This window comes from Rhamphochromis longiceps, linkage group LG10 (genome assembly GCF_057381845.1).
Source record: "Rhamphochromis longiceps isolate RC_006_pf linkage group LG10, R_longiceps_female_GT1.1, whole genome shotgun sequence".
NCBI classification, from domain to species: domain Eukaryota; kingdom Metazoa; phylum Chordata; class Actinopteri; order Cichliformes; family Cichlidae; genus Rhamphochromis; species Rhamphochromis longiceps.
The window spans coordinates 24,436,780-24,458,607 of NC_140566.1; the positions used below are offsets into that span (position 1 = coordinate 24,436,780).

The following is a 21,828-nucleotide window of genomic DNA, read 5'->3' on the forward strand; positions in this document are numbered from 1 at the left end:
AAGCAGCCATGTTTATCAAAGGGTTTTCACTGAGTCAACACCAGCCTTTCTTTCATGTTTGAGATGCAGATAGGCTAGCTGGAATTTCTGCTGCTTCATTCTCATTTTCTATTTGCCCAGTCGACTGTCTTTGCTATTTCTCTCACTTCCCTGTGTTTTTTTTCACTTGTTCCCTCCCTCACTCGCTCAGTCTTGAGCACTACCACTTCAGCTCTAATTATTCTCTCCTTTTCTGTTCCCTTGTCTTTTATTAGTCTCCCTAATTCCCTCTCTTCTTTTTCAAATTCCAAGCCATATGGTCTATCAGTGTAATCCTCTGCCCAGATATTTGATTATCAAAGCTGTCTGGCTGCAAAAGGCTCAACTCTTTACCGGCTGCTATTGAATCCATTCCTCTGCTCTCAGTAAATTGTAAATTCAGAGAGAGCAACCAGCTGACCACAATACATCAGTAGAGAAAAATACACTTGGACGTACATACAGAGATATAGCCCTTCATTTTTGAAATTAATTTTGATTGGTTGCTGCAACGAAAGAACCACACATTTATCTCTGTGACTCATTTAAACAGATGTTTGAGTTGTACATCTGTTAACTCAATTACTAATTATTTATTATGAATCAACTCTAAATTCATCACAGCAAGGCCTATTCTGAGGGCTTTTATTAGTTTTTGTAAGTGCAGTAACCACATTTTGGGCATTCCCAGTTACTCAAGACAGAACACTTAGCTCCTTTCTTTGGCTAGAATACAATGTGTGTAACCTCAATTAAACCCTTTTTTCTCATCTCTGGCTTTCCCATTCTCTATTCTGCACAAAGCAATGTCTAAAATAGCCTACATTCACGTGTTTATCCATCCATTATTCATCCATGTACGTCTTTTTCACTCTCCCGGAGGGAGAGGAAGAAATTCATCATTGATTAACTTCCATTGCCTCGCGGAGGCAAATTATGCAATGAAAGATGCCAGTCTCACGGTATGAATATAATAATTTTTCTTTCTCCTTTTTTTCTTTTTTCTTCGTTGTTGTTGTCTCATTAAGCTTGACACAACAGTCAAGCACCTGCTGACTGCACCACATATACTAATGAGTTTATTGGAGGGGTGTAATTGGAGCCATGCTAGGAGTCAGAGTTCAGTGCAACTATGCATAACCTAATAGTGCCAGCGGTTGTTCCCACTACTGTGAAATTGGCAAAACAGTATAAACTTTATTTCTTGGAGACAATAAAAAGAACTTTAAAACAACATTTTTTAAATATTATAAGCATTTCATTGTTATATCACCTGTTGTATATTTAGATTAGCCATAACAGCTGGTGCTTTTCCCAAGTTACTATTTACTGTCTAATACATAAAACGAGTTTTTAACTGAAAGTTCTCAAGTAGATTTAATGTTTACTGAAGCCAAGCTCTGTGTGTGTGTGTGTGTGTGTGTGTGTGTGTGTGTGTGTGTGTGTGTGTGTGTGTGTGTGTGTGTCCTAATCTTTAGCTTTTAGTGTAGCAGTAGAAAGTAAGTAAACTTGAGCTTTTTGAGCCAGTAAAAGGGTATGCTTTCTAGCAGCCAATGTCAATATTGACAGTTGGGGGATGTCCTGTGGCTCAGGCGTGTAGCTTCCACAGCAGGCTGGTTTTCCAACAGTCCCTTCTTTGTGTTCCTTCCCACTGAGCTGGGAGCCACTCTTCAGCATCTGCACATGACTGGTAAGTCTAGTTCAATTTTCTATCTCTAAAAAGTCTCAGTATTATTCCATCATTTCCGTGTGTTCCTTTGAGATTTGAGACAGATTTCCTAGTATTATATTTTTAAAAAACCAAAACCCAAGCTATATTTTTAACTTTTTTTATTGAAGGATTTAGCCAGATAGTTGATATTGATACAAAGATTACATTTATCGGACACTTGTTTGATTAGATTAAAAACATTTTCTGTTGTTCATTCATCATTCTACAGAGTTTTTATTTTCTGACCTGATGATGGGAAGACTGTTTAGGATCTGTGTCATATCTGCGCTCTTATTATGCTGTACGTAAGTCACTTTCGTATAAAATTGCCACCTGCAAAATGCACACTATTCTAGCGTGCATCATAGTGTATGGAATATGTCTGGGATATATTAGTAATTGTATTAAGTAGATCATACAGAAATGGACACGTGCATTCCCACAAAATACTTGAATCCACATGCTAAAAGTATGCATTAGGGTACATAGGACACAAATTTTCATTCAGCAGTGTAATAAGATTCCCATTATGGAAACAATAAATGGTGCATAAACATCTGCTTGGCCCTGCAAATTACCATGAACTGAGCCCTATTAGGAGACTGTAAACTCCTGTAAACATGAACCTTGGGGGGTTCGAGCCTATTGCCAGAGAGACTATGAGTTGGCGCAAGTGGATGACACATTTAAAGCATGACTGAGTGCTTAATGCAACATTACATCATTGCATCTAACTAAAAAGCTTAAGGCACAGTAACTCTGGGGGATTGCTGAGCGACATGAAAATGAGACAGCCATCTTTCTACTGAGATGAAAATGATTCGTGCACCACAGTGGACACAACCCTGCAGTTCCATGAGAGGTATCCAGTCAAGTGGAGTTAATGGAAATGTGCTTGCCAATCAGTGCTGTGTCTGTCTTTGCATGTGTTCATCTCTTCAGGTTAACTGTTAGTACCTTAACTGTTAACAGCCTAACACTGCAGCTGCTTTAAAATGTAGTAGAAGCCTGGCAATACATAAACAAACATTTAGTAAAACTGCAGCAAACCTTTAATGCTATCTAATTTTGCTGAGGCAAAAGGCACACTTGCACATGTCAAAAAAATTTGGTCTTTTCTAATTTAGTTCACATGCTGAGGAAAATTGCTTTTCCATGCCACAGCCACAACCATTCTGCCCACTCATTAAGGCCTTCTAGTGATAAGCAGCTTCTTTCAATCACTGAGCCCAATGTGTGTTCTTGTGCCAGGGCAGTGTGATTGAAATATTTTATGTGCTTCTGAGGTTAATGAAGATCAAAGACTCATGCCTGGGCAGGATAATTAGTATGCTGTCAGAATTAAACATACTATGAATAACTGAACTATGACTCTGTCTGTCTATATAGACAAGTAACACCATTCAACCCTGAAAAAAGGCGTCCTACAGTGTGTTAAGACTTACTTGGTGACTTTATTAACTAATCAAGAAAATGCAAGAAAAGTTTTTCCCTTAATACCTAAAAACTGCAATTTTGAAGGTGATCCTTTTAAAATAGTGTTTTTTTGTGGGGTCATTTTGAAGCAAACATCTATGTGAAGTATGACAGAATGTAACTGGTATCCCTAATATCTAAATCTAGTTGTAATATAAATAAACAGTCCAGTGAAAAAGTATTTATCCCCCTTCATGATTTCTTCTTTTTTTGCCATAGTTGTCACTCTTATGTGTTTCGTATCATCAAGCAAATTTTAATATTAGACAAAGGTACAAAACAGTGGATTGGACCGAACAGGTTTGAGCTGTGAAGTGATGTGAAAGACATTGTGGATTTAATCTGGGCAGTAGTCAGATGGGACTACAGGTGGGACCGAGGGTGAATGGGAGTCTGAAGAAGAGGGGAAGGTGGGGAGCTGGAGGACTTATTTCCCGCTAAGCATTCCCTAAGAGAGACTTTATTTCCCAAGCCAAGGAACTGATGATGCAAATAAGTGGAAGGATGGTTTTATTCTCTGAGGTGGAATCAGAGGTGGAGAATTAATGGGACATTGTGTCAGGCTTTAAATTATGGGAGCCAGGTCTGTAAGTGATGGTTAGGCTGAATCTGGTAAAAAGCAAAAGTTTAGATGTTTGGTGGTCTGAAGGTAATGGGGGTTGTCATGGTCGGTAAATACAACAAAGAGATGCTCAGCTTGCTCCATCCAGTGTCTCCGTTCTTTGAGGACTAACTTGATGGCCAGCAGTTCATGGGCGCCAACAATGCACTGAGTGAATTTTGCCATTTTTCTGTTGAAATAAGACAACTCCTACCTCAGAATCTGACGCGTCCACTTCCACAATGAACTGCTGAGATGGGTCTGGTTGAATAAGAACAAGGCCATGGCAAAGAGTTTCACTGGAAGGCAAACTTTGGAGAAGTCAGTAATAGACAAGGAGGTTTTCCTTAGGTCATGGATAGAGTGGCAACATTCAAAAAGCATTAGAGCTCTTCTCTCCATTAACATACAGCTTCTCCAGAAGGCATTGGAGGAGCTGCTGGACTTACAGTGTTCTGAGATGGACTTTAAAAATCAAATTGTCATCCAGGTAAACAAGAATAAAACAAAGAAAATCACATTTCAGAAAGTCACAGAGAATGTCATTGACAAGCATTTGGAAAACAGTAGGACCATTGGTAAGACCAAAGGGCATTACCAGGTATAAGAAGTGTCACAGGTGAGTACTGAAGGCTGTTTTCCTTAATGCACAACAGACAGTGTTGGGAAGGTTACTTTTAAAATGTATTCCGTTACAGAATACAGAATACATGCCCCAAAATGTATTCTGTAACGTATTCCGTTACGTTACTCAATGAGAGTAACGTATTCTGAATACTTTGGATTACTTAATATATTATCGTGCTTTTTACAACAACGTGAATGTACTATTGCTGTGTGATTTATTACTATTACTGAAGGTCCGCGACTCCGAACTGTACACAGCAAATTCAAAAGTGTTAAATGTTTTGGTGTTAAGAGTCTTCTTGCAAAAGTAGAGTTAATTTTACTCTAAGTAGAGTCACATTCTTTTAATGTAACTCTGAGGTGTAAAATGATAGTAGTTAAAATCGAGTGTTAAAAATGAGCGTTTCTCTGTCAAATCTGGAGGTGTTACAATGGAAACATTAACTCTTGACCTCTTAACTCTGAACTCCTACAGAGGCTATGACACCAATAGAGTAAATTGACAGACTCCGCCCCCAGCACGGCTCCAATCGAAGCTGAAGTGAAGCCGTTTCAGAACATTTTGCTCTACATATTTGAGTTGTTTGCCATGCTTGGTAAGTCATTTTTTCAAAGATTGTTTCAATTATTATTATTAGCTTTTACTTCTGTGGCTCTTTGGAGTTGAGACAAAGCTGTGTGAAAGGCATTAGCCATGTTGCTCGGTGATAGCATAATATTCTGTTTTAGCTAGCTGAAAGGTATTGTTTGCGGGCAAATACCACAGCCTTGAAAAAAAGCTTGGATGTGAATTTTCAGTCAAACTTTTGGTCAAATACACCTAAAACAATGTCTAGAATGTGAAATGTTGGTATAATGGTGCTGCTTGAAGCCTGAAAACGATCTCCCATAAAAAAAAAACGAGCAAACAGCAGTAGCAGGCATCCTGACTGGATTCTACGTTAGCATAGATCCCTCCAGAGTTTTGTGCACACGGTTTAGGTAAAAATTAAAAAGGTTGAGGTTTTACATTTAGTTCAGTATTACCTGTTGCCTGTGTCCTTGTCTTTTGGGAAAAATACTTTACACAAGTAATGTCTCAAAGAGGATTCCTTTTTTTTTTTTTTTTACTGTGCTGCAATTGTTTACTGGATTATTTGTGCCATTAATTAGTGTCAACTAATTGTTATTCAATCTCCGCACAGGATATGCCTGTAAAGATGGAATATGGGGGAGAGCAGAAGTGCGTTGAAGTTCCACAAAGGATGAATGAAGGACATGCATATTGTATTGAAGAAATAAGTGATGAGAATGCTGTTATTTGCATTTACCATGTCAGACCTTTTGATAAACAAAATTCTAATGAAAGTGAGAATATGTATACTGTTACATCTTTCAGAAAATGTTTTGAAATTGTGGTGCACAGTTCAGTATAAATGTTTTTCAAAAACCATTGCGTCTTTTTAGTAAATGTTTATTTCCAAAAGAAATTTCTAGAAGTTCAGAACAGTAAAATTCCCGCTTTTTAGAATGAATTAGAAGATAACTCTTACGTAGTTAAACTAAAATACTCTTTGAGAGTTAATATATAAACTCTTAACACCAAGTGTTAAATTATCAACTCCAGACAGATTTGGTGTTTAACACTAAATCAGAGTTAACGTACCAACCCTCCAAAAAGAGTTAAATTAACACTCTCTGGTGTGGACCCATATAGACACTTTAATAGTGTTGAAATCAAATCCGACAGTGTTAATTTGGACATGCTGGATTTGCTGTGTAGTAAAGGGACCTCTGACTAATACGGCGGGGTCCCTGTCGGCTCATAGCCGAAAAATAGCTTTACTTTGTTGTGTGGGTCAATTTTTCTTGCGAGAGACAGAGAGAGGCGTTGAAAGACTGCTCCAACGGAACTTATTGTTTTCGGAGGAAAACACGAACACGGTGTACAGTCGAGTCTTAATAGCTTACTTACAACTGGGCTCGTCAGGCACTCTTCTTGGCTGCAGTGGTTATTATTATATTTACATGCTTCCAGCTCCCGTTTTTCCTCGACGACAACTCGTACCTTTCCACTCGCCTTTTTCTCCCTCCTCGCGCTCACAGACACATAACGTGTATGGCAGTCCATTCTCCCTGCAACACGGACTACACTGCCCGTGATGCTACATTCTTTAGAGCTATGCTTGTAGCATTCTGCCTGTTAGCTTAGCACAACAACAACAACGAAAAGGCGCTCTCTCACCCAGGAAACACAGTCGCAGAAAGAGAGAGAGAGCGTCGCCCTGTAACCATGGCAACCGTAACGCTGCCGCCTGGAACGAAAGAACGTAGCTGTCAAACAAAACCCAAACAGTCCTGACCCGCGACAAAATGAAACAGGAAAGTACCGCAGTGTAATCCATTTATTTCAACAAAGTAACTGTATTCTGAATACCACCTTTTTAAACGGTAACTGTAACGGAATACAGTTACTCATATTTTGTATTCTAAATACGTAACGGCGGTACATGTATTCCGTTACTCCCCAACACTGACAACAGATGTTATGCATTATGGAGATCCAGCTTGGAAAAAAAAACTGTAGCCCACTGCAGGAGTTCAAAGGCAGATAAAAGGAGCAGTAATGGTACTTATTTTGTGCAAATCTCTGAAATCAATGCAAGAATGGAGAGTTTTCTCTTTCTTCTCGACAAAGAGGAAGCATGCGCCAAAAGGAGAAGAAGACGGATGAATACTTCCATCTACAAGAGAGTCCATGATGTACTTTTCCATTGCTTCACATTCTAGTTTAGTTAAACTGTAGAGTCAACTAGTGGGCAGTGAGGCTTCTGGAAGTAAATCTGTAAAACAATCAAAAGGATGGTGAGGAGGGAGAAAGAAAGCTGGATCGTTTCCGAACACTTCTGCTAAATCATGGTACACTTCAGGAACAGATTATAGGTTAGGTGGTTCAGACTGAGGAGAGAGATTTGGAGGTGAGGCATACTTTAGGCAGTTTTGGTGACACCGTGGACTCCAGCTTGAGATACTTTGCAGCCCCGGTCTATATTGCAATTATGAGTTTTGAGCGACTCTGAATTGGATAAGCAGATGCAAATGGATGTAGCAAAAATGCAAAAAAAAAAAAAAGTAGAAATCAGGAAGGGAGCATATACTTTTTCACAGACTGTAAGTGGTATTAACTGAACAGAAAGAAAATCTGCTGCTTCATATTCCAAATACTGCATAACTCATTCCAAATATCAGTCTCAGAAAAGTTTGATTTAATCCTTCAACCTGGAAATTTTCTAGCCATTCTCTTTTTTAATCCTTTCTCCATTACACTCTTAACTCTAACTCTCATTTCATTTCATCTCTCCCAAGATGTGGTGTTAAGTGGCGCTTTAGAACATGGAGAGAGAAAAAAGGAACAAATTCAAAGCCCTGACAAGAACAGCAGCAGACTCAAGGTGAAGGGAAATTTCACAAGTTCTAATGACAGGAGGCCAAAGGCTGTGACTCCAGGAAAGAAAGTCAAATCAGGAAGCAAGAGAGTGTTCATGGGACCTAGAAGTGACATCAGCTGCACTAGATTGGGAGGCATCTGCCAGCCAGTCCGTTACATCTGCCAAGACCGATACCTCAAAGACAAGTGTTCAGGGGCCAAGACGCGCCAGTGCTGCATGCCAGGTATGATAGAAATATGCATCTGCCCATATCGAAATGTTACAATAACACAAACCTCCTGCAAACTTCTTCAGATGGTCACAAACACACAGCTCATTCTTTTTTTCTGCCAAGAAGGAATTAAAATGGATTTGCAGAGTTTTTTTCAAGTCTGACTCATGAAAACGTTATTGTGGGAGTGAGGCTGTATGTGTGGGTAACACAAAACTGATGGAGAAGACATCAGTAAATGACATTTGAATAGTGCCTTTCTGCTGTAATTGGCCTTATTTCCACATGAATAGAGCATGAGTCACAGTCAGTGGATGTTAAAACATATTTTTAAAAATATCGTCTTTATGCTTGGCCTTTTGGCGTGCAGTGCTGCAGCTTTTAATATGGTGCCTATTTTGGAAGGAGAAGTATTATCTAACCTATTTCATTTTACCTCTCTCTGTAGTCCAAGCCTGGAGCATGCTTTGTGCCGGTCACCACAACAGAGTGAGGGCTTGTGATGCGTACGGCTGTGGAGCTTTTAACTCCCAAAGGTGACTAATCCTGATCAGATCTTTATCTCAGAGCCCACAGAGGATTACTCATACTGCAACATGCAGACGCTGATACTGCCCCATGTCTAGTTTTGTATAGTATCCAAGCCTGATCCCTACAATGACAAAGCACATTTTTACCAAACCACTTGGAATTAATGATGAGTGAAGCTTTGTCTGGGTAGAAGGCTGACTTTCTGTAGACAAAGATGATGTCCAAATAACTAATCAGAGATTTTTGTTCTGGCCAGATTAAGATGACTAATTGAATCTAGCCTTTTCTGATGGCAAACTAATGCCAGTCTCCTCTGTCACATGTCTTTTTACAGAGGTAATGGCCTTTATAAAGCAGTGGACCTTGTATGTGATGACTATTCGATCATCAACACAATATTTTCAGGCTCTCTGGCCGGTCCAGTGAGTCGGAAAGACCCAGCTGGTTATCAGTTTGATGGAGTCAAACTCCTCAGTGATGGTAAGAGGGACAAGATGCTAGCACAATACCTGAAAGTTAGCAAAGCAAGGAAAATTACAGTGTTTTTAAAACTGTAGATGTGAGTCTCAATCAAAATAAACAGGACAAAGACTTTGCAGGTCTTTACCGATTCCTGTACCAGATAAAGACCTATTTCAGTAGATATTTAGCACATCATTAGGATGAATCAGTGACTGCATGAATAGCTGTACCCAAACATACGTCAAATCATCCAGTACTTGTCTAAATATTTCAGTTGGAACCAAAGTGGCAGACCAGTCAAATGGCCTACCAGAATATCATTCAAAGACCCATGTTGTTAGTATGGCCATAAGTCGGTGTGCAAGTCTGTTTCAATTTCTAAAAAATTCAATTTAGAAGTCCATTGAGATATTTTTATAACTGAAAATAAGCATAAACCAGGTTTAATTAAATCCTTGTAACCTTGTAGTGTTGCCTGTGAATTCCTTTAATCTACTGTATAGTTCCATGGCTAGGGCAAAGGCGAGGCCATGCTATTATGGTAGAGGCATTGCATGAGAATGAAAAGGAATGATTTAAAGGGATTAGTTAAGGTGCTGAAACGCGAGCGGAGACTGCATTGACCTCCTGATAGCCCCTAAGATCGGGGTCTATGTGAAACCCCACTAAAGGCTGTTCATGAGTAATGACCCCCCATAAGGGCCATCATTAGAGAAAAAAGGGAATGCATCTGTGTATGTGCCTAAAATACCCATGTATTCCTTTGCGGTGTATACCTATTTATATGTGTATATGTGCTCATGCGTGGTAATGTGTTTTGAGACCATCCTGAGCTGATAAGGTGCTGGAATGATGAGTAAACATCATTAGTCCTCATTCTGCCTCTCACCTTATAATTGAAGTGTATTATCAGAAGAACACATGTACTGTCAGCTCCTTTCATCTCCGGGTAAAGCACAGACATGATTAGACATCACAGAGACACATTACCTCACCGTGATGCCCACATTAATGCTGAGACACTGATCATTAAGTGTTTTTAAGATTTAATGATGTTGGTGAGTTTGCTGTAGAACTACTTTTAGGTTGTTTGTTTCTAGGTTGGCAGCCGGCTTGTTTAGGTGGATGGTAAAGGCGAGATCTAAGGTTTTTTTTAGGGTCTTGAGCCTGCATTTGTAACATTTGTAAACGCTGGAAGAGGATTTTAGCTGCACAAGCGAACTATTCATATGCCAACGATAAAGTGAATGCTAAACCCACCTTACCACAGCTATATCCTTCAGCCAAACTAGGGAAATAAGCTAACAGGGTAAAACCACAAGTTGAAAGTCTTGGAGTTTCAGGCACGAGCTTATTACCAAGCCAACCTTCTTCCATCTTGGGAATATTGCCAAAATCCACCCTTTGCTCAGTCCGAAAAACTTGTTCATGCACTCATCTCTTTTAGTTTGGATTACTACAATGCACTTTTTTTCTGGTCTGCAACTTAATCAGAATTCTGTTGCAAGCTTAGTAACTAAAATGCATAACAGAGGGCACTAGTTTTATTAGAGCTACACTGGCTTCCCAATTCTACAGACTTGATTTAAAAATGCTCTCACTTATATAAAATCAAAAAGCCAGACTCACACTCTTATCCCCCACACCCATCTGTCAGATATCCAATACTCCTCACAGAGAAAAACTGGAAATACAGCCATTTTGCTCTCAATTTCTGGATCAGACTGCTGGAAAACATTAAGGAAGCAAACTCTACAAATAACTAGAGTTAACAAGCTCAAAATGAGGCCGTCACATTCATACAGAGCATTTTCCTCATCAGTTTCATATGATTTACATGTGATTGATAGCAAGTTATAAAACAGTAAACTCAAACTCTTTGGTGTGTAGTCAATAAGCACTTTATTCAGCTGAGTTAGCTTAAGTCATTGATTTGTCTGAGCATTTTTTTAAGGGTGATATTAAGGAATTAATGCCCACAAAATAATTGATTTATATTTGTTTTGGTCCCATTTAGTACACTGCGTGAAGATCTTCAACATCCGTCCTTATCGTTACTCCGGCCCGGTAACTCAAGGAGAGGCCTTGGGCTATTTACTGCCACTGCAAGAACAGTTCCCTGGCATCACATCACACCTGGAGCTGCAAATGTGTGATGGTACTGATCCTTCACCCTTCATATAAACCTTTATTTCCATGTGTTATACAACTGAGGCACCATGCGTCCTTGTCTTTTTTACGTGGTGCATGCCCCTGCACATAAAATCCCTAATGCTAATAAGAATTTATATAGACTTATTTGCTTTCCGATTTCTTACTATGAGCAACTTTTACTTGGCTACTCTGACACTTTTTGTAAGTGTTAATTCTTCTTATTCTCTATTATAGCCATAAAAAAATGTTGGTCTGTATTTTTACAATAACTTAACAAAGATGCATTGTATTGTTTTTCTTACAATAACACTTATTTAAAACACATTTCTACAAACTTGTGATGACCAGCGTTACTATACTTGATAACTGTCTGTCTCCATTTCTCAGTTTTTACAACCATTTAAATTTTTTGTAATACTTTATATCGAATACAAACAAAAGGATGTTTTCTAAAAAGTTACGAGTCATATGTTTAACATTTTCCTTCTCCTTTTCTGTGAAAAATGTCCCATCTCACATCCCATCACTCATAACCGTGACTTTATTTTTCAACAATGGAATAAATATAAAGTTTCATTTCTTCTTTTGTCTGAAGTGCTTTCTATTTCAAAGTTAAAAATGAGGCTGTCAAATATTTTCCCCATCTTAAAAATAGCAAGTTTATTCAACACAAACTTTATTCAAGTTTTTAAAATTATATTACCAATATCTTCCATCATATTCATCTGATATCTACAGATGGGGAGATTTCCACATGTACAGTACTAATGTAATGAGTATGGCACACCAAAAGATGGAGCTATTTTAAAACAAACCTGACACTGGCCCTCAGCAGTCATCCTGGTGACATATCAGCAAAGAAATGTTGACCGTAACTGCAAGTATTCTGAGTTTGTACAAATCTAAATACTAAACAATAAACCATAGAGTGATAGTGTTGTGTTACCAGGATGGAAAAATAAATATTAACACATTTCCAGTTTACTAATCACATCATCTTATGACTAATAATCACATCGAGACACAGGATATCACTTCATGTTTTAAAGTCTGATGTGTGCGTGTTAAGGCATTTCCCACTAACATATGACTCATTCAAGCATTTAAGAGTTTCTACCTTTGCATTAACAACTTGTTGGTGATTTCCAAAGAGCAGTTAAAACATGGCCTCCCCATGTTTTACACCTTCTCTGTACCTGCTGACAAGGATTTCATACAAAAGTGTTCAGTTTAGGTTCATAATGCCATAAGGCCTGCTACCACTGGTTTTCAGAGTAATTCTTGTGTTATTTGGCATCCCTCAGCCTTTTCTCCCCCGGTGCTCTTTCTCACCCTTCCACTGAGATCATTTCTTGTGAGACCTCTGCAGACAGTAGATGTATCAAGTGAGGGCCGGATGGATTTCCCACGACCTGTGTCAGGTCTTTTATGGATTTCTTTCTTTTTTCCCCCCTGTTTCCTAAAGACATAACTTTCAGACACTCAAGTCTAGATATTTCTAGGCCTAACACTTCAATTTTGTGTTATCTTTGGCAATTTTCAGAGATTTAACTAAAGAAATGGAAGAAAATTATGTTTTGCTAGTAACTAAGTGTCTTAAAAATACAATTTAAAACTGCTTTTTTTTGGGGGGGGGGGGTTGCTAAGTTTAGTGTTATATATAGACAGCACTGGTTCATCCCAAGAGTGCCTATCTCTTTGATGATTGACTCAAGACTTTTGCACAGCACTGTATATCTGAACGATGTCCTCTGTAGTTTGTAGTTAGCATATGAGTTGAAAAGTAAGCTCAGACTCAAGCCATCTGATTCAGACATCTGCAGCTCAGCTGTACGCACAGTGAGACAACATCCACTCTTAACTGTCATTTAAATTGCATCAGTGTTATTATATTGCTAATGGAGAGCGGTTGGTCGCAAAGAAGGCGAACATTCAAAGTTGCGACAGAGAATTGAAATAAATAGAATTCCAATTTAGTGAGAAATGGGCAAAGTTCGCTCTCCTTAAGTGCTCTTGAGCACGCAGTTTTTGAGTGCTGTCATATTGATTAAAGCCTAACATCTAGCTCTAAGTGTGCAGACTGAAGCCCGAGTGTTCCTGCAGACTGTGGTTTTGCTCTGAAGCTGGAGGGTTGGTCCACGAAGCGTCCCAGTTGCTCAAATGGGAGTAGGCGAGCTGGGATAGGCTGGGAGTTTGGTCGGGGCAGTCAGCGGGTCGGGACAAGGCATGAGAAAGGGGGGGAAAGGAAGAACCGATTATTAACTTCTGGCTTGCGAGAGTCTGAATGTTGGACAGGAAATTTTGACGTGGGCAGCTTTACGGGGAGAAAAAAAGGCGTTTGTTCAGATCGATCCCAGCCATTCGGATGACAAAGAAGCGTCGCAGTGTAAACTTTTTCAGCCGGGTGTGATCGCTCGAAAAAAAACCCGACAGGGATATCTGCTTTTTTTTCAACGGATCCGTAAAAAGAAGGGGACATCATGCCACGGCGCACCGTGCAAGAAGTAACTGTTCAAGATGTCCAGAAGCGGAGGAATCCGAACAAACACTACGTAAGCCTTTTGTGTAATTACCACAACCGTGTGATTTGTTGCGTGAAATGTGCAACAGATCGCGGATATTCCGCAGTCTCCCCCTTTGTCCTGTTGGGAAAAGTAAAAAACAAAGAGAGTGTCAAATTACAGCTGACCAAATCAGCCGAAACGGTCAAGCAGACTTTATTAGAATATGATTTCTGAAAACTTCAGGTCATGCTCAGACTATTTAAATCTGTTGGGATCTTTATTCTTAAGACCAGTAACGACCGACATCAAGATTTACGCTGTTATATTTCAGCAACCTGTACAGTGACCCAAAGTCAAAAGCTCTTGTGTTGTTATCGTTTTTCAGATTGTTTTTGACCTAATAAAATGCTCATTTAAAAAAGACGTGAGGATATCATTAAGAAGCATTCGAGTGGCGCCGACTCACGTGACCTATGACCCCTTTTCTCAGTGTGCATTTTTTTTAAGTGACTCCCAGAATCACATGCATGTGACCGTAGCCATTGCAGCACCTTACCACTGAAGCCTGCAATGGTGGAAGAGCCCAAGAAACATAATATACAGTCAGCCCAGTCCGCTAACTATCCACACTGGCTAGTTGCCACTGGTAACCAGGAAGTAGGCTATGACTAACATTGTAGGCTATGACAAGTAGGCTATGACTGTGTCAGATATTGTCATTTTTTTTATTACTATTTTTAAAAATATATATATTTTCAGTTTAGAGAGTTGTGTGTTTCTTTTCCAGTCAACAGTTGGCGAAAGGGAGGGAAAGAAGACGAAGAACTTGGGAATAATTTTCTTTTCTTAATAACCAGACCTTGTGTGGGAGACGAGAATGTCATCAGGACAAAGCCTCTTTTTTTCATAGACAGTAGAGCTTTTATTAGTGACTAGTGAGAGCTAAATGTGGGTGTATTTGCCTGCAATCCTGCACTTAGTATAAAGTCACACATATGACATCACTTGGTGTAGTTGGCCAGAGAAAGAGAGAGAGTCGCAGCCAAGGCCTTAGCAGGTGTTTGTGTTAGTTCCGTGTACATGTTGTGTCACTGTGTGTGTGTGTGTGTACTTGTATGCATCCATATGGGTGTGCAAATTTAAACCGGGGGCTGAAGGACCAGCAGACCTTGTACCGCTGTGAGTGTTAGTGGTCAAGGGCGCAGAGTTCTTGTGGTCCTGTGTCTTCTCCATCTGTTCGTTCAGTCTCTGGTGTACTGTTATTTTATGCCTTTTCTCTCTTACACAGATCTCAAGGTTCCGGGAAATTTAAAGTCTCAGGTCTGAACATGTAGCTTGAATAGCAAAAAGCTGCGTAAGGCTTGTCTGCTCACCAGAGTTCAGTATATCCTATAGAATTTCTAACACAAAGCTCTAATTCTTAAGAGATATCTGCAAATATCTAATGGCTGAAGTTTTTTTTTTGAACTTGGAACTTTAATTAGGAGGGTTAGTTATGTTTTTTTGTATCAGCTCCTGTTTCCTATGAGTTGTTGCAAATTAGTTTGGATAACAAATATTTCTTAATTAGTTTTATCTGCAGCAAGGACACAACAGGATATCTTTGCACTGATTAGTTTTTCTTCTCATTGATGAGTAATTTAATTCTAGTAGTTGGTCAGACAGAACCTGAACTAGTCTTTTTGGGGAATCTTCTTTTGTTTAATGAAGATGGCCTTGCTGCTTGTCTGTATAGCTCCCGTAGTTGATCAGTCCATCGTAATATCGGATTCGAGTCCACCGAAAAAAGAGAATGAGGCCTGAAAGGGTCTGGGATTGGGGCCAGCAGCATTTAGCCAAACACAGCAAGCCGCAAGGGTGTTTCCAATCACCTCCCTGCGTCTCCCCTTTCATTCTTTAAAGAACCAAATCAAAATCTGCTGCTGTCCCCAAACTCTTGACATTATTTAAAGTGCATTATGATTTACTGTTTTAGATATATGTCTGATTGAAGTTGCAGCTGCACCTACACAGTCAACCTCTTTTTATCTAACCTAGTGCTGCCCATGTTAGAAAGGTAGCACAAACTTTGTGGGTTTTTTATGATTATTATTATTATTATTTCACTCTTCTGCATGTATACAATTATGACAAACAATTATGTTTTCTACAGCAGGAAGTGATGTAACTGCACTAGGAAGTGAAATCATCTGATATCCTTGTTCTTTTCATGTGAACGGATGATGACATTGGGGGCTTTTCATTAGCATGACTCCTGACTTCCCGCACTCAAGTCTGTCTTAGCTCCTCCCAGCTATGGCATGTGGTAGATGTGATGGAGGAAAGGAGAAGTTGGTGGTTTCAGGGTGTTTTAAGTGGAGCAATTTGCTCATAATGGATGGAAGTGTGGCATTTAAATGTCACGACACAAGACTGGAGACTTCTGTGTAGGATGCACCTGTGTTTCCTTTTGCAAGGTTTCTCTGAAAGCCTCCTCTTTCTTTATCTCCTTGAGGTGCATTTAAGGGACCGGAGAGCAATTCTTGGGTCGCTGGAGGCAGTGGGATGTGGGGAAACATATGTTACAGTAATGAAAACCACTCAGTGACAGCTGCGTGATGCTGCCAGAGAAATGGGATGTCTGCTATATGCAGCCCTCTCTAGGATTCATAACACTCCCAAATAATGGTAGTGACTGAAGAGTGATGCCCCAAGGGCTTTAGTTTTTCACAATAATAGCTGTGCATTAGTTTCAATGTTATTTTCCTTTATTTTGCGTTGCCAGGTTTACATCATCAAAGTGTCCTGGAGCGATGGCAGTACAGAAGCCATTTACAGACGCTACAGCAAGTTCTTTGACCTGCAGGTGAGTGAGCCACTAACTGTGTGCGTGTGTGTCGTCATTTTTGAGTTTCTTTTAATAGTTTTAAATGTGTTCTTTCACTTTTGTCGTTTTGGGGGACTTTTTTTTTTTGTTTTGTGCTAGCGGACAAGTGCACAGGGCAGGAAAGGCATGGAAGCACTGTCTCAGTCATACAAGACTAGTACTTGTAGCCAGCCTCTCCCTGCTCCACCCTTATAACCCTGGTAATTATATTGTGCGAGACGAGTCGGAAAATTCCAGTGAAGTTAATAGAGGACAGTGATGAATGCGACTGTGGCACTGATGACCACAGAAATGTCTGAATCATTCTCAGACGTCATGGTGATGGTGCACGCTGCACAATGAGGGAGTCTTATTAGTATCCTAGTTTCCTTTTGTCTTTTTGAAGGTAATGGATCTGAGGGAGGTGGTGGTGGTGGTGGGGGGGTGGCGGCCCTGGCTGCATCAGACACCAGAACATGGACTCCAGGAAATTCAGAAAGGCAATTACTTTTAATGAGCATGTAGTCAATTTCGAAAAGGCGTACTGTCGGCCCTAATTGGATTAAATTCCTTTTAATTGATTAAGATGGTCAATGCATGGGTAATGAAGTACAGAACTATAGTGCCTCACTGAGTTTTCTGAGGCTGCGTGTGTAGCATTTAACATATGGATGTGAAGTATTCATTTCATTCATTTGACTTGACCCCTAGTAAAGCTGCTAATAGAACCATTATCCATTAATTTTGTTTAATCCATACCACCTTTCTGTTGTTGACACAGTATAAAAGCATGGATAAATATGAGCATAATATTACAGATAATGTCGAAAGGCTGCTCTTTAAACATCATCTGTATTGTATAAATGACTGTATATATGTTAGTTGCATTACAGTTGTGTAATTGGTCAACTACTACACACAACAGGCAACACTTTATTTATAACTCAGACTGTATCAGATCAGTGTTTTAGAATAAGAGCGTATAAGATGTGTTATACATAACAGATAATGGCTCATCTTTTGTATCTCTGTATGGTTTGGTACTAATATATAAAAGCCACATTAAAGTTTTGGCATTTCTTGGAGACAAGTAGAAAATTGTAATACTCTGAATATCATCAGTGTCACTATAAGTTTTATATGCAAATAAAGAGTCACCAAGTGCAACTGCAATGGGTGATTCCAGCTTTTTAAAGTCACCATGCAGCATTTATTCCAAGTTTTCTTTGACCAAGTTTAAACTGTACATTTTGTCCACAGCTGCATCAGGTTACATGACCTGCTGTCATGCTCCATTTTATTGGGCTGACAGTTTTTTTTATACAAATAAAATAAAAAGAAAAAAAGAAAAATGAGCTGCAGAATATTTCAATTTCTCTACCATCTGTTATAATTGCATTACTCTTTAATTACACCCCCAAAACACTAGTTGGTGGTGGTATTATTGGGATGCTGTGTGGAGTATCTTAGTGTAATTCTCAGTGTTACAATGCTGACTAAGCTAACCTTGTTGAAGTCGAATAGCTGAAATTACTATAACACAAAAAGAGAGCAGATTTGGAACAAGCTGGGTTTATACATGGTGGCAGTGCTATGAAAACAGCAGATGGTTGCCCCAGCAGATTACTCACTGCTGTGCAAGTGTCAGCATTAGCAACATTAGGAAGCCAATCAGTCCCAGCCCATCACATATTAACATGCATTGTGTTTTAAGGAAGAAAGGTCTCTGTGGGTATTAGTATGCTTTATATTGATTTCCATGATCACACGGTGTCGGTGTATTTGTATCAACTAAAGCAATCACACTAGCTGTTGTCTGCATTGCAGCGTCATGTTGCATAGCTGGAGAGGTGCATGGCAAGCTGCAGGACATGTTAATTAGATTTCCTTGAAATTGAATATATCCAGTGACCAGTTGTGGCTAATCAGCTGGCTTATTCCGATCACTAGCACACTGATACATCCCCCATGTGTCTGATATATTTTTATATTATGTTATCATTTTTCTGTAATCTGTCTAACAGGTTCCTTCATAATGTCTTTCATTATGTGGCTTTGGCTTGTCTTGTAATGCAGATATTAATACATCTCTGGTCATTCCACAGCCTTAGTGTTATGCAGGAAGTGCTAGTCACCACATCCTGTCAACATAACTGCCCTAAGCAGCTGATTCTCTTTCTGCAAACACAGCAGCATGTGCTTTTTGTGTGGCTGGCACAGACTTTGTTGATTTTGCTTCACTAAGGGCTGAAACAAGATATAAAAGCAGTTTTCTCTATTATAAATGTAAGTCTTTTGATGCATGCGCAAAATCAACAATAGCAAGGCTGTTATTTACATATTGAAAATAAAGAACAAATCTTAGGATTAACCATGCAGCAGTAACAAAATAGCAAGTATTTCTTGTTCCTGGCATTCTATCTTTGATCTGACAGATCAATAGCTCATTTCTCTAAGGAAGAGAATAGCTGAGCAAGAGCCAGATGTTCTTGTCACTGAGGATATTTCTGCTACTTTTTTTTTTTTTGCACCATCTAGAAATGGAGAATTTTTCTGTTTAATTAACAGCTTTTTTTAATAGATTTTTAACCGTGTTCTCATCAGACAGATTCATCATACTCACAGTTTAAAAACATCAGCTGGGCTGTGACTTAAGCTATATTTACATTGAAAATTGTTACTCAGAGAAAATTAGAAGCCACAGAAAGCCTTTTTTTTTTTCACATACAGTAAACATCCTCTGTCTGGGTAACAAACACTGAGCATGTGCAAACAGTTACTCACTGAACAGACAGAGGTGTGCCTCCGACAGGAGAGAAAGGCACTTGTGCTGTTTTTGAGATTTTTTTTCCTCAGAAAAACAAGAGGGTAAAGTTGTTCCAAAAGTTAGTAGTTGGCAGTTGTTCCAGAAGTGAGAGGAAGGCCAGAAACGTCAAAAACATGTTTAAAACTAAAAATTCTGTTTATTCTATTTAAAATCATGAATTGACCTAAATTCAGTCCAATTGTAAGAAGCTTAACATTCAACCACGAAACTTAATGTTTGTGTTCGGGAATGCAAGTAAAGAACTTATAACGCATCTTAATCATAAATAACAATGTGCTTTACGCTTGTTTCTCCGCTTTTTGTAAAACATTACATTTGAAAATGTACAGATAATAACAGTTATTATGTTTTAGCATTAAACAAAACATTAAGCAAAACATCACTTAGAGTGTACTGTCTTGATCTTTGTCAGTTAGTGTGTCTGTGTGTGTCTTTGTGGAAAATATCATCCTGGATACACAATACAGTTTAGGGGCTTTTTTGTCTGTCTGTGGATACGTTTTTGTCAACATGATAGTGTCACAGCCATACAAGACACAATCTTGAAACATGACACATCTGCAGCTGAGCTCATGATCAGAGGGGGTGGGGGCACTGGGCCTGGTGTGAGCCCATCCCATGGTGGCTTCTAGTTTCTCTCTTTCTTTTTTTTTTTCAGTGCATTCATCCTAGCAGCTTTTCAGTTTGCTTCCATGTCACAAAGAACAGTTTCCATTCTGCACACGTGTCCATCGAGCTCTACAGGCTTCCTGCATTCCCGCTCGCCTTGGATAGTGGATATATTTCTACTTTAAAGCTTAAGGGGGGAAGAAAAAGAAAACATTATTTGCTTATTCAGAGTTGCACAGCTGTCACATATTTTCCATCTGCAGTAATAAACTCAGCTTCTTGAAACGGGGGTTGGGGGGGGGCAGATTATTTGACTTTGTAATATGAAGTTGCCTCTTGCATTCATTTCACAAAGCAGCAACAATGTGATCATTTCTGTGTACTGTAACTATGGCGATATTTTTAATGTCCTCAACAGTTCATTTGAAAGAAGTAAACTGATGACCTGAGAGAATGAGATGGCTAAAACGAAAGAAGAAAAGTTTCATAAAAATGCTGAACTGAGTGTATCAGGATTATCTTGGGTAGATGAAAATAGACAGTTTTCATGTATATAGTCTATATAATCTTCCGGGATTCAGCTAAATGAATGCTAACAAAGCTATACCAAATGTTATCATATTTGTTAGCTTCATTATGTTCTTGTGCAGATTCATCATTCTTGAGAATGGGAGAGGTTTCTTTAGCAGCATGGCACAGATCTCCAGAAAGTGAAGCTTTGAAATGGGAGCTCTACTCTGAACTTTTACCCCCTGGCTTCTTGTCCACGTTGTTGTCTGCGAAATCACTATCTTTGTTCAGGATTACTCATTTTTGAAAAATGGCCTATTGTTAACTGCTGAAGAGATGACGAGCACAATTGAAACCATTTATTTTTCCCATGTCGTGCATGTTTTCACTTTATGCATTCGAGAAACTGAGGGATCAGAAACCAACAGATCCTCTGAAAATTGGTATTGCTGTAAATTATGAATGTTTATAAGGCATTATCTGAAATTTGTTATAATTTTTTTTTTAAATGAGACACATCATGGTGAACATTGCATTGATACTGCACATACCTTCTATTTTGCCCATTGCCATCTTGATGTTTTTGACAAGCAAGACGAGGATCTGAATGTGAAGCTGCATGTTCATTGAGTCAGTCACAAGTGATAGGAAGCAGAAGTTACAATCATCCTTTATATTGCTTATGGCTGAATGGTAAATGGTAAATGGCCTGCATTTGTATAGCGCTTTTCTAGTCCCTAAGGACCCCAAAGCGCTTCACACTACATTCAGTCATTCACCCATTCACACACACATTCACACACTGGCGATGGCAAGCTACATTGTAGCCACAGCTGCCCTGGGGCGCACTGACAGAGGCGAGGCTGCCGGACACTGGCGCCACCGGGCCCTCTGACCACCACCAGTAGGCAAACATGGGGTTAGTATCTTGCCCAAGGATATTTGGCATGCAGCCAGGAGGCAGCCTGGGATCGAACCACCGACCTTCTGATTAGTGGCTGACCTGCTCTGCCACCTGAGCTACAGCCACCCCTAAGGCTGAGAGTGCTAACAGTAGCCAGAGCAGGTCTGCTGGGTAAACTAAGCCCTCACACATAGTTACCGCATAGTCATTACCCCAAGCATCTTTTTCTGCATTAGAGAACAAGTGTTTATCCGTTGGGATTCTTCATTCTTCATTTGCCAAGTTACTGTGTTAATATGCTTTCGTCTAATTACTTAGTATTAATTAGTCAGTGTTAGAGCTAATTACTATCGCATAATACCGTGGTTAACTTAAATACTTAAAAAAACACCAACAGGTTAAAGAACTCC

General features: G+C 39.3%; 2 protein-coding genes across 9 annotated transcripts in view; both read left to right on the forward strand.

Moving 5' to 3' along the window:
- Window positions 1-1,641: 1,641 nt before the first annotated feature.
- Window positions 1,642-11,798, forward strand: LOC146660968 (leukocyte cell-derived chemotaxin-2). Of its 5 annotated transcripts, XM_085421065.1 has the most exons (7): window positions 1,959-2,030; window positions 4,909-5,029; window positions 5,618-5,655; window positions 7,779-8,084; window positions 8,521-8,608; window positions 8,938-9,083; window positions 11,083-11,798. In XM_085421065.1, exons 3-7 carry the CDS (start codon window positions 5,640-5,642, stop codon window positions 11,247-11,249), a joined length of 723 nt encoding a protein of 240 aa, XP_085277191.1. In that variant the 5' UTR covers window positions 1,959-2,030; window positions 4,909-5,029; window positions 5,618-5,639; the 3' UTR covers window positions 11,250-11,798. The 5 variants fall into 5 exon arrangements, with proteins under 5 accessions (XP_085277188.1, XP_085277192.1, XP_085277189.1 ...); XM_085421062.1 differs by lacking the exons at window positions 4,909-5,029; window positions 5,618-5,655 and adding an exon at window positions 1,642-1,708; XM_085421063.1 differs by lacking the exons at window positions 4,909-5,029; window positions 5,618-5,655 and adding an exon at window positions 1,675-1,712 and having other exon boundaries at window positions 1,961-2,030.
- Window positions 11,799-13,397: 1,599 nt separating this feature from the next.
- Window positions 13,398-21,828, forward strand: part of sh3pxd2b (SH3 and PX domains 2B) — a 33,784-nt gene continuing 25,353 nt past the window's right edge. For 2 of the 4 annotated variants that reach the window (XM_085421071.1, XM_085421070.1), the window contains exons 1-2: window positions 13,399-13,771; window positions 16,488-16,568. In XM_085421071.1, coding sequence (XP_085277197.1) covers window positions 13,700-13,771; window positions 16,488-16,568 — 153 coding nt within the window. In that variant the 5' untranslated portion in view covers window positions 13,399-13,699. Of the gene's footprint in view, window positions 13,772-16,487; window positions 16,569-21,828 lie in introns of all 4 variants that reach the window. The other 2 variants (XM_085421069.1, XM_085421072.1) reach the window with 2 other exon arrangements.

What these genes read in the sequence shown, in the direction of transcription:
- LOC146660968 (XM_085421062.1), top strand. An exon ending in GCGCCAGTGCTGCATGCCAG is followed by an intron (nt 8,085 to 8,520) that starts GTATGATAGAAA and finishes CTCTCTCTGTAG; the next exon opens with TCCAAGCCTGGAGCATGCTT. An exon ending in AGTCAAACTCCTCAGTGATG is followed by an intron (nt 9,084 to 11,082) that starts GTAAGAGGGACA and finishes GGTCCCATTTAG; the next exon opens with TACACTGCGTGAAGATCTTC.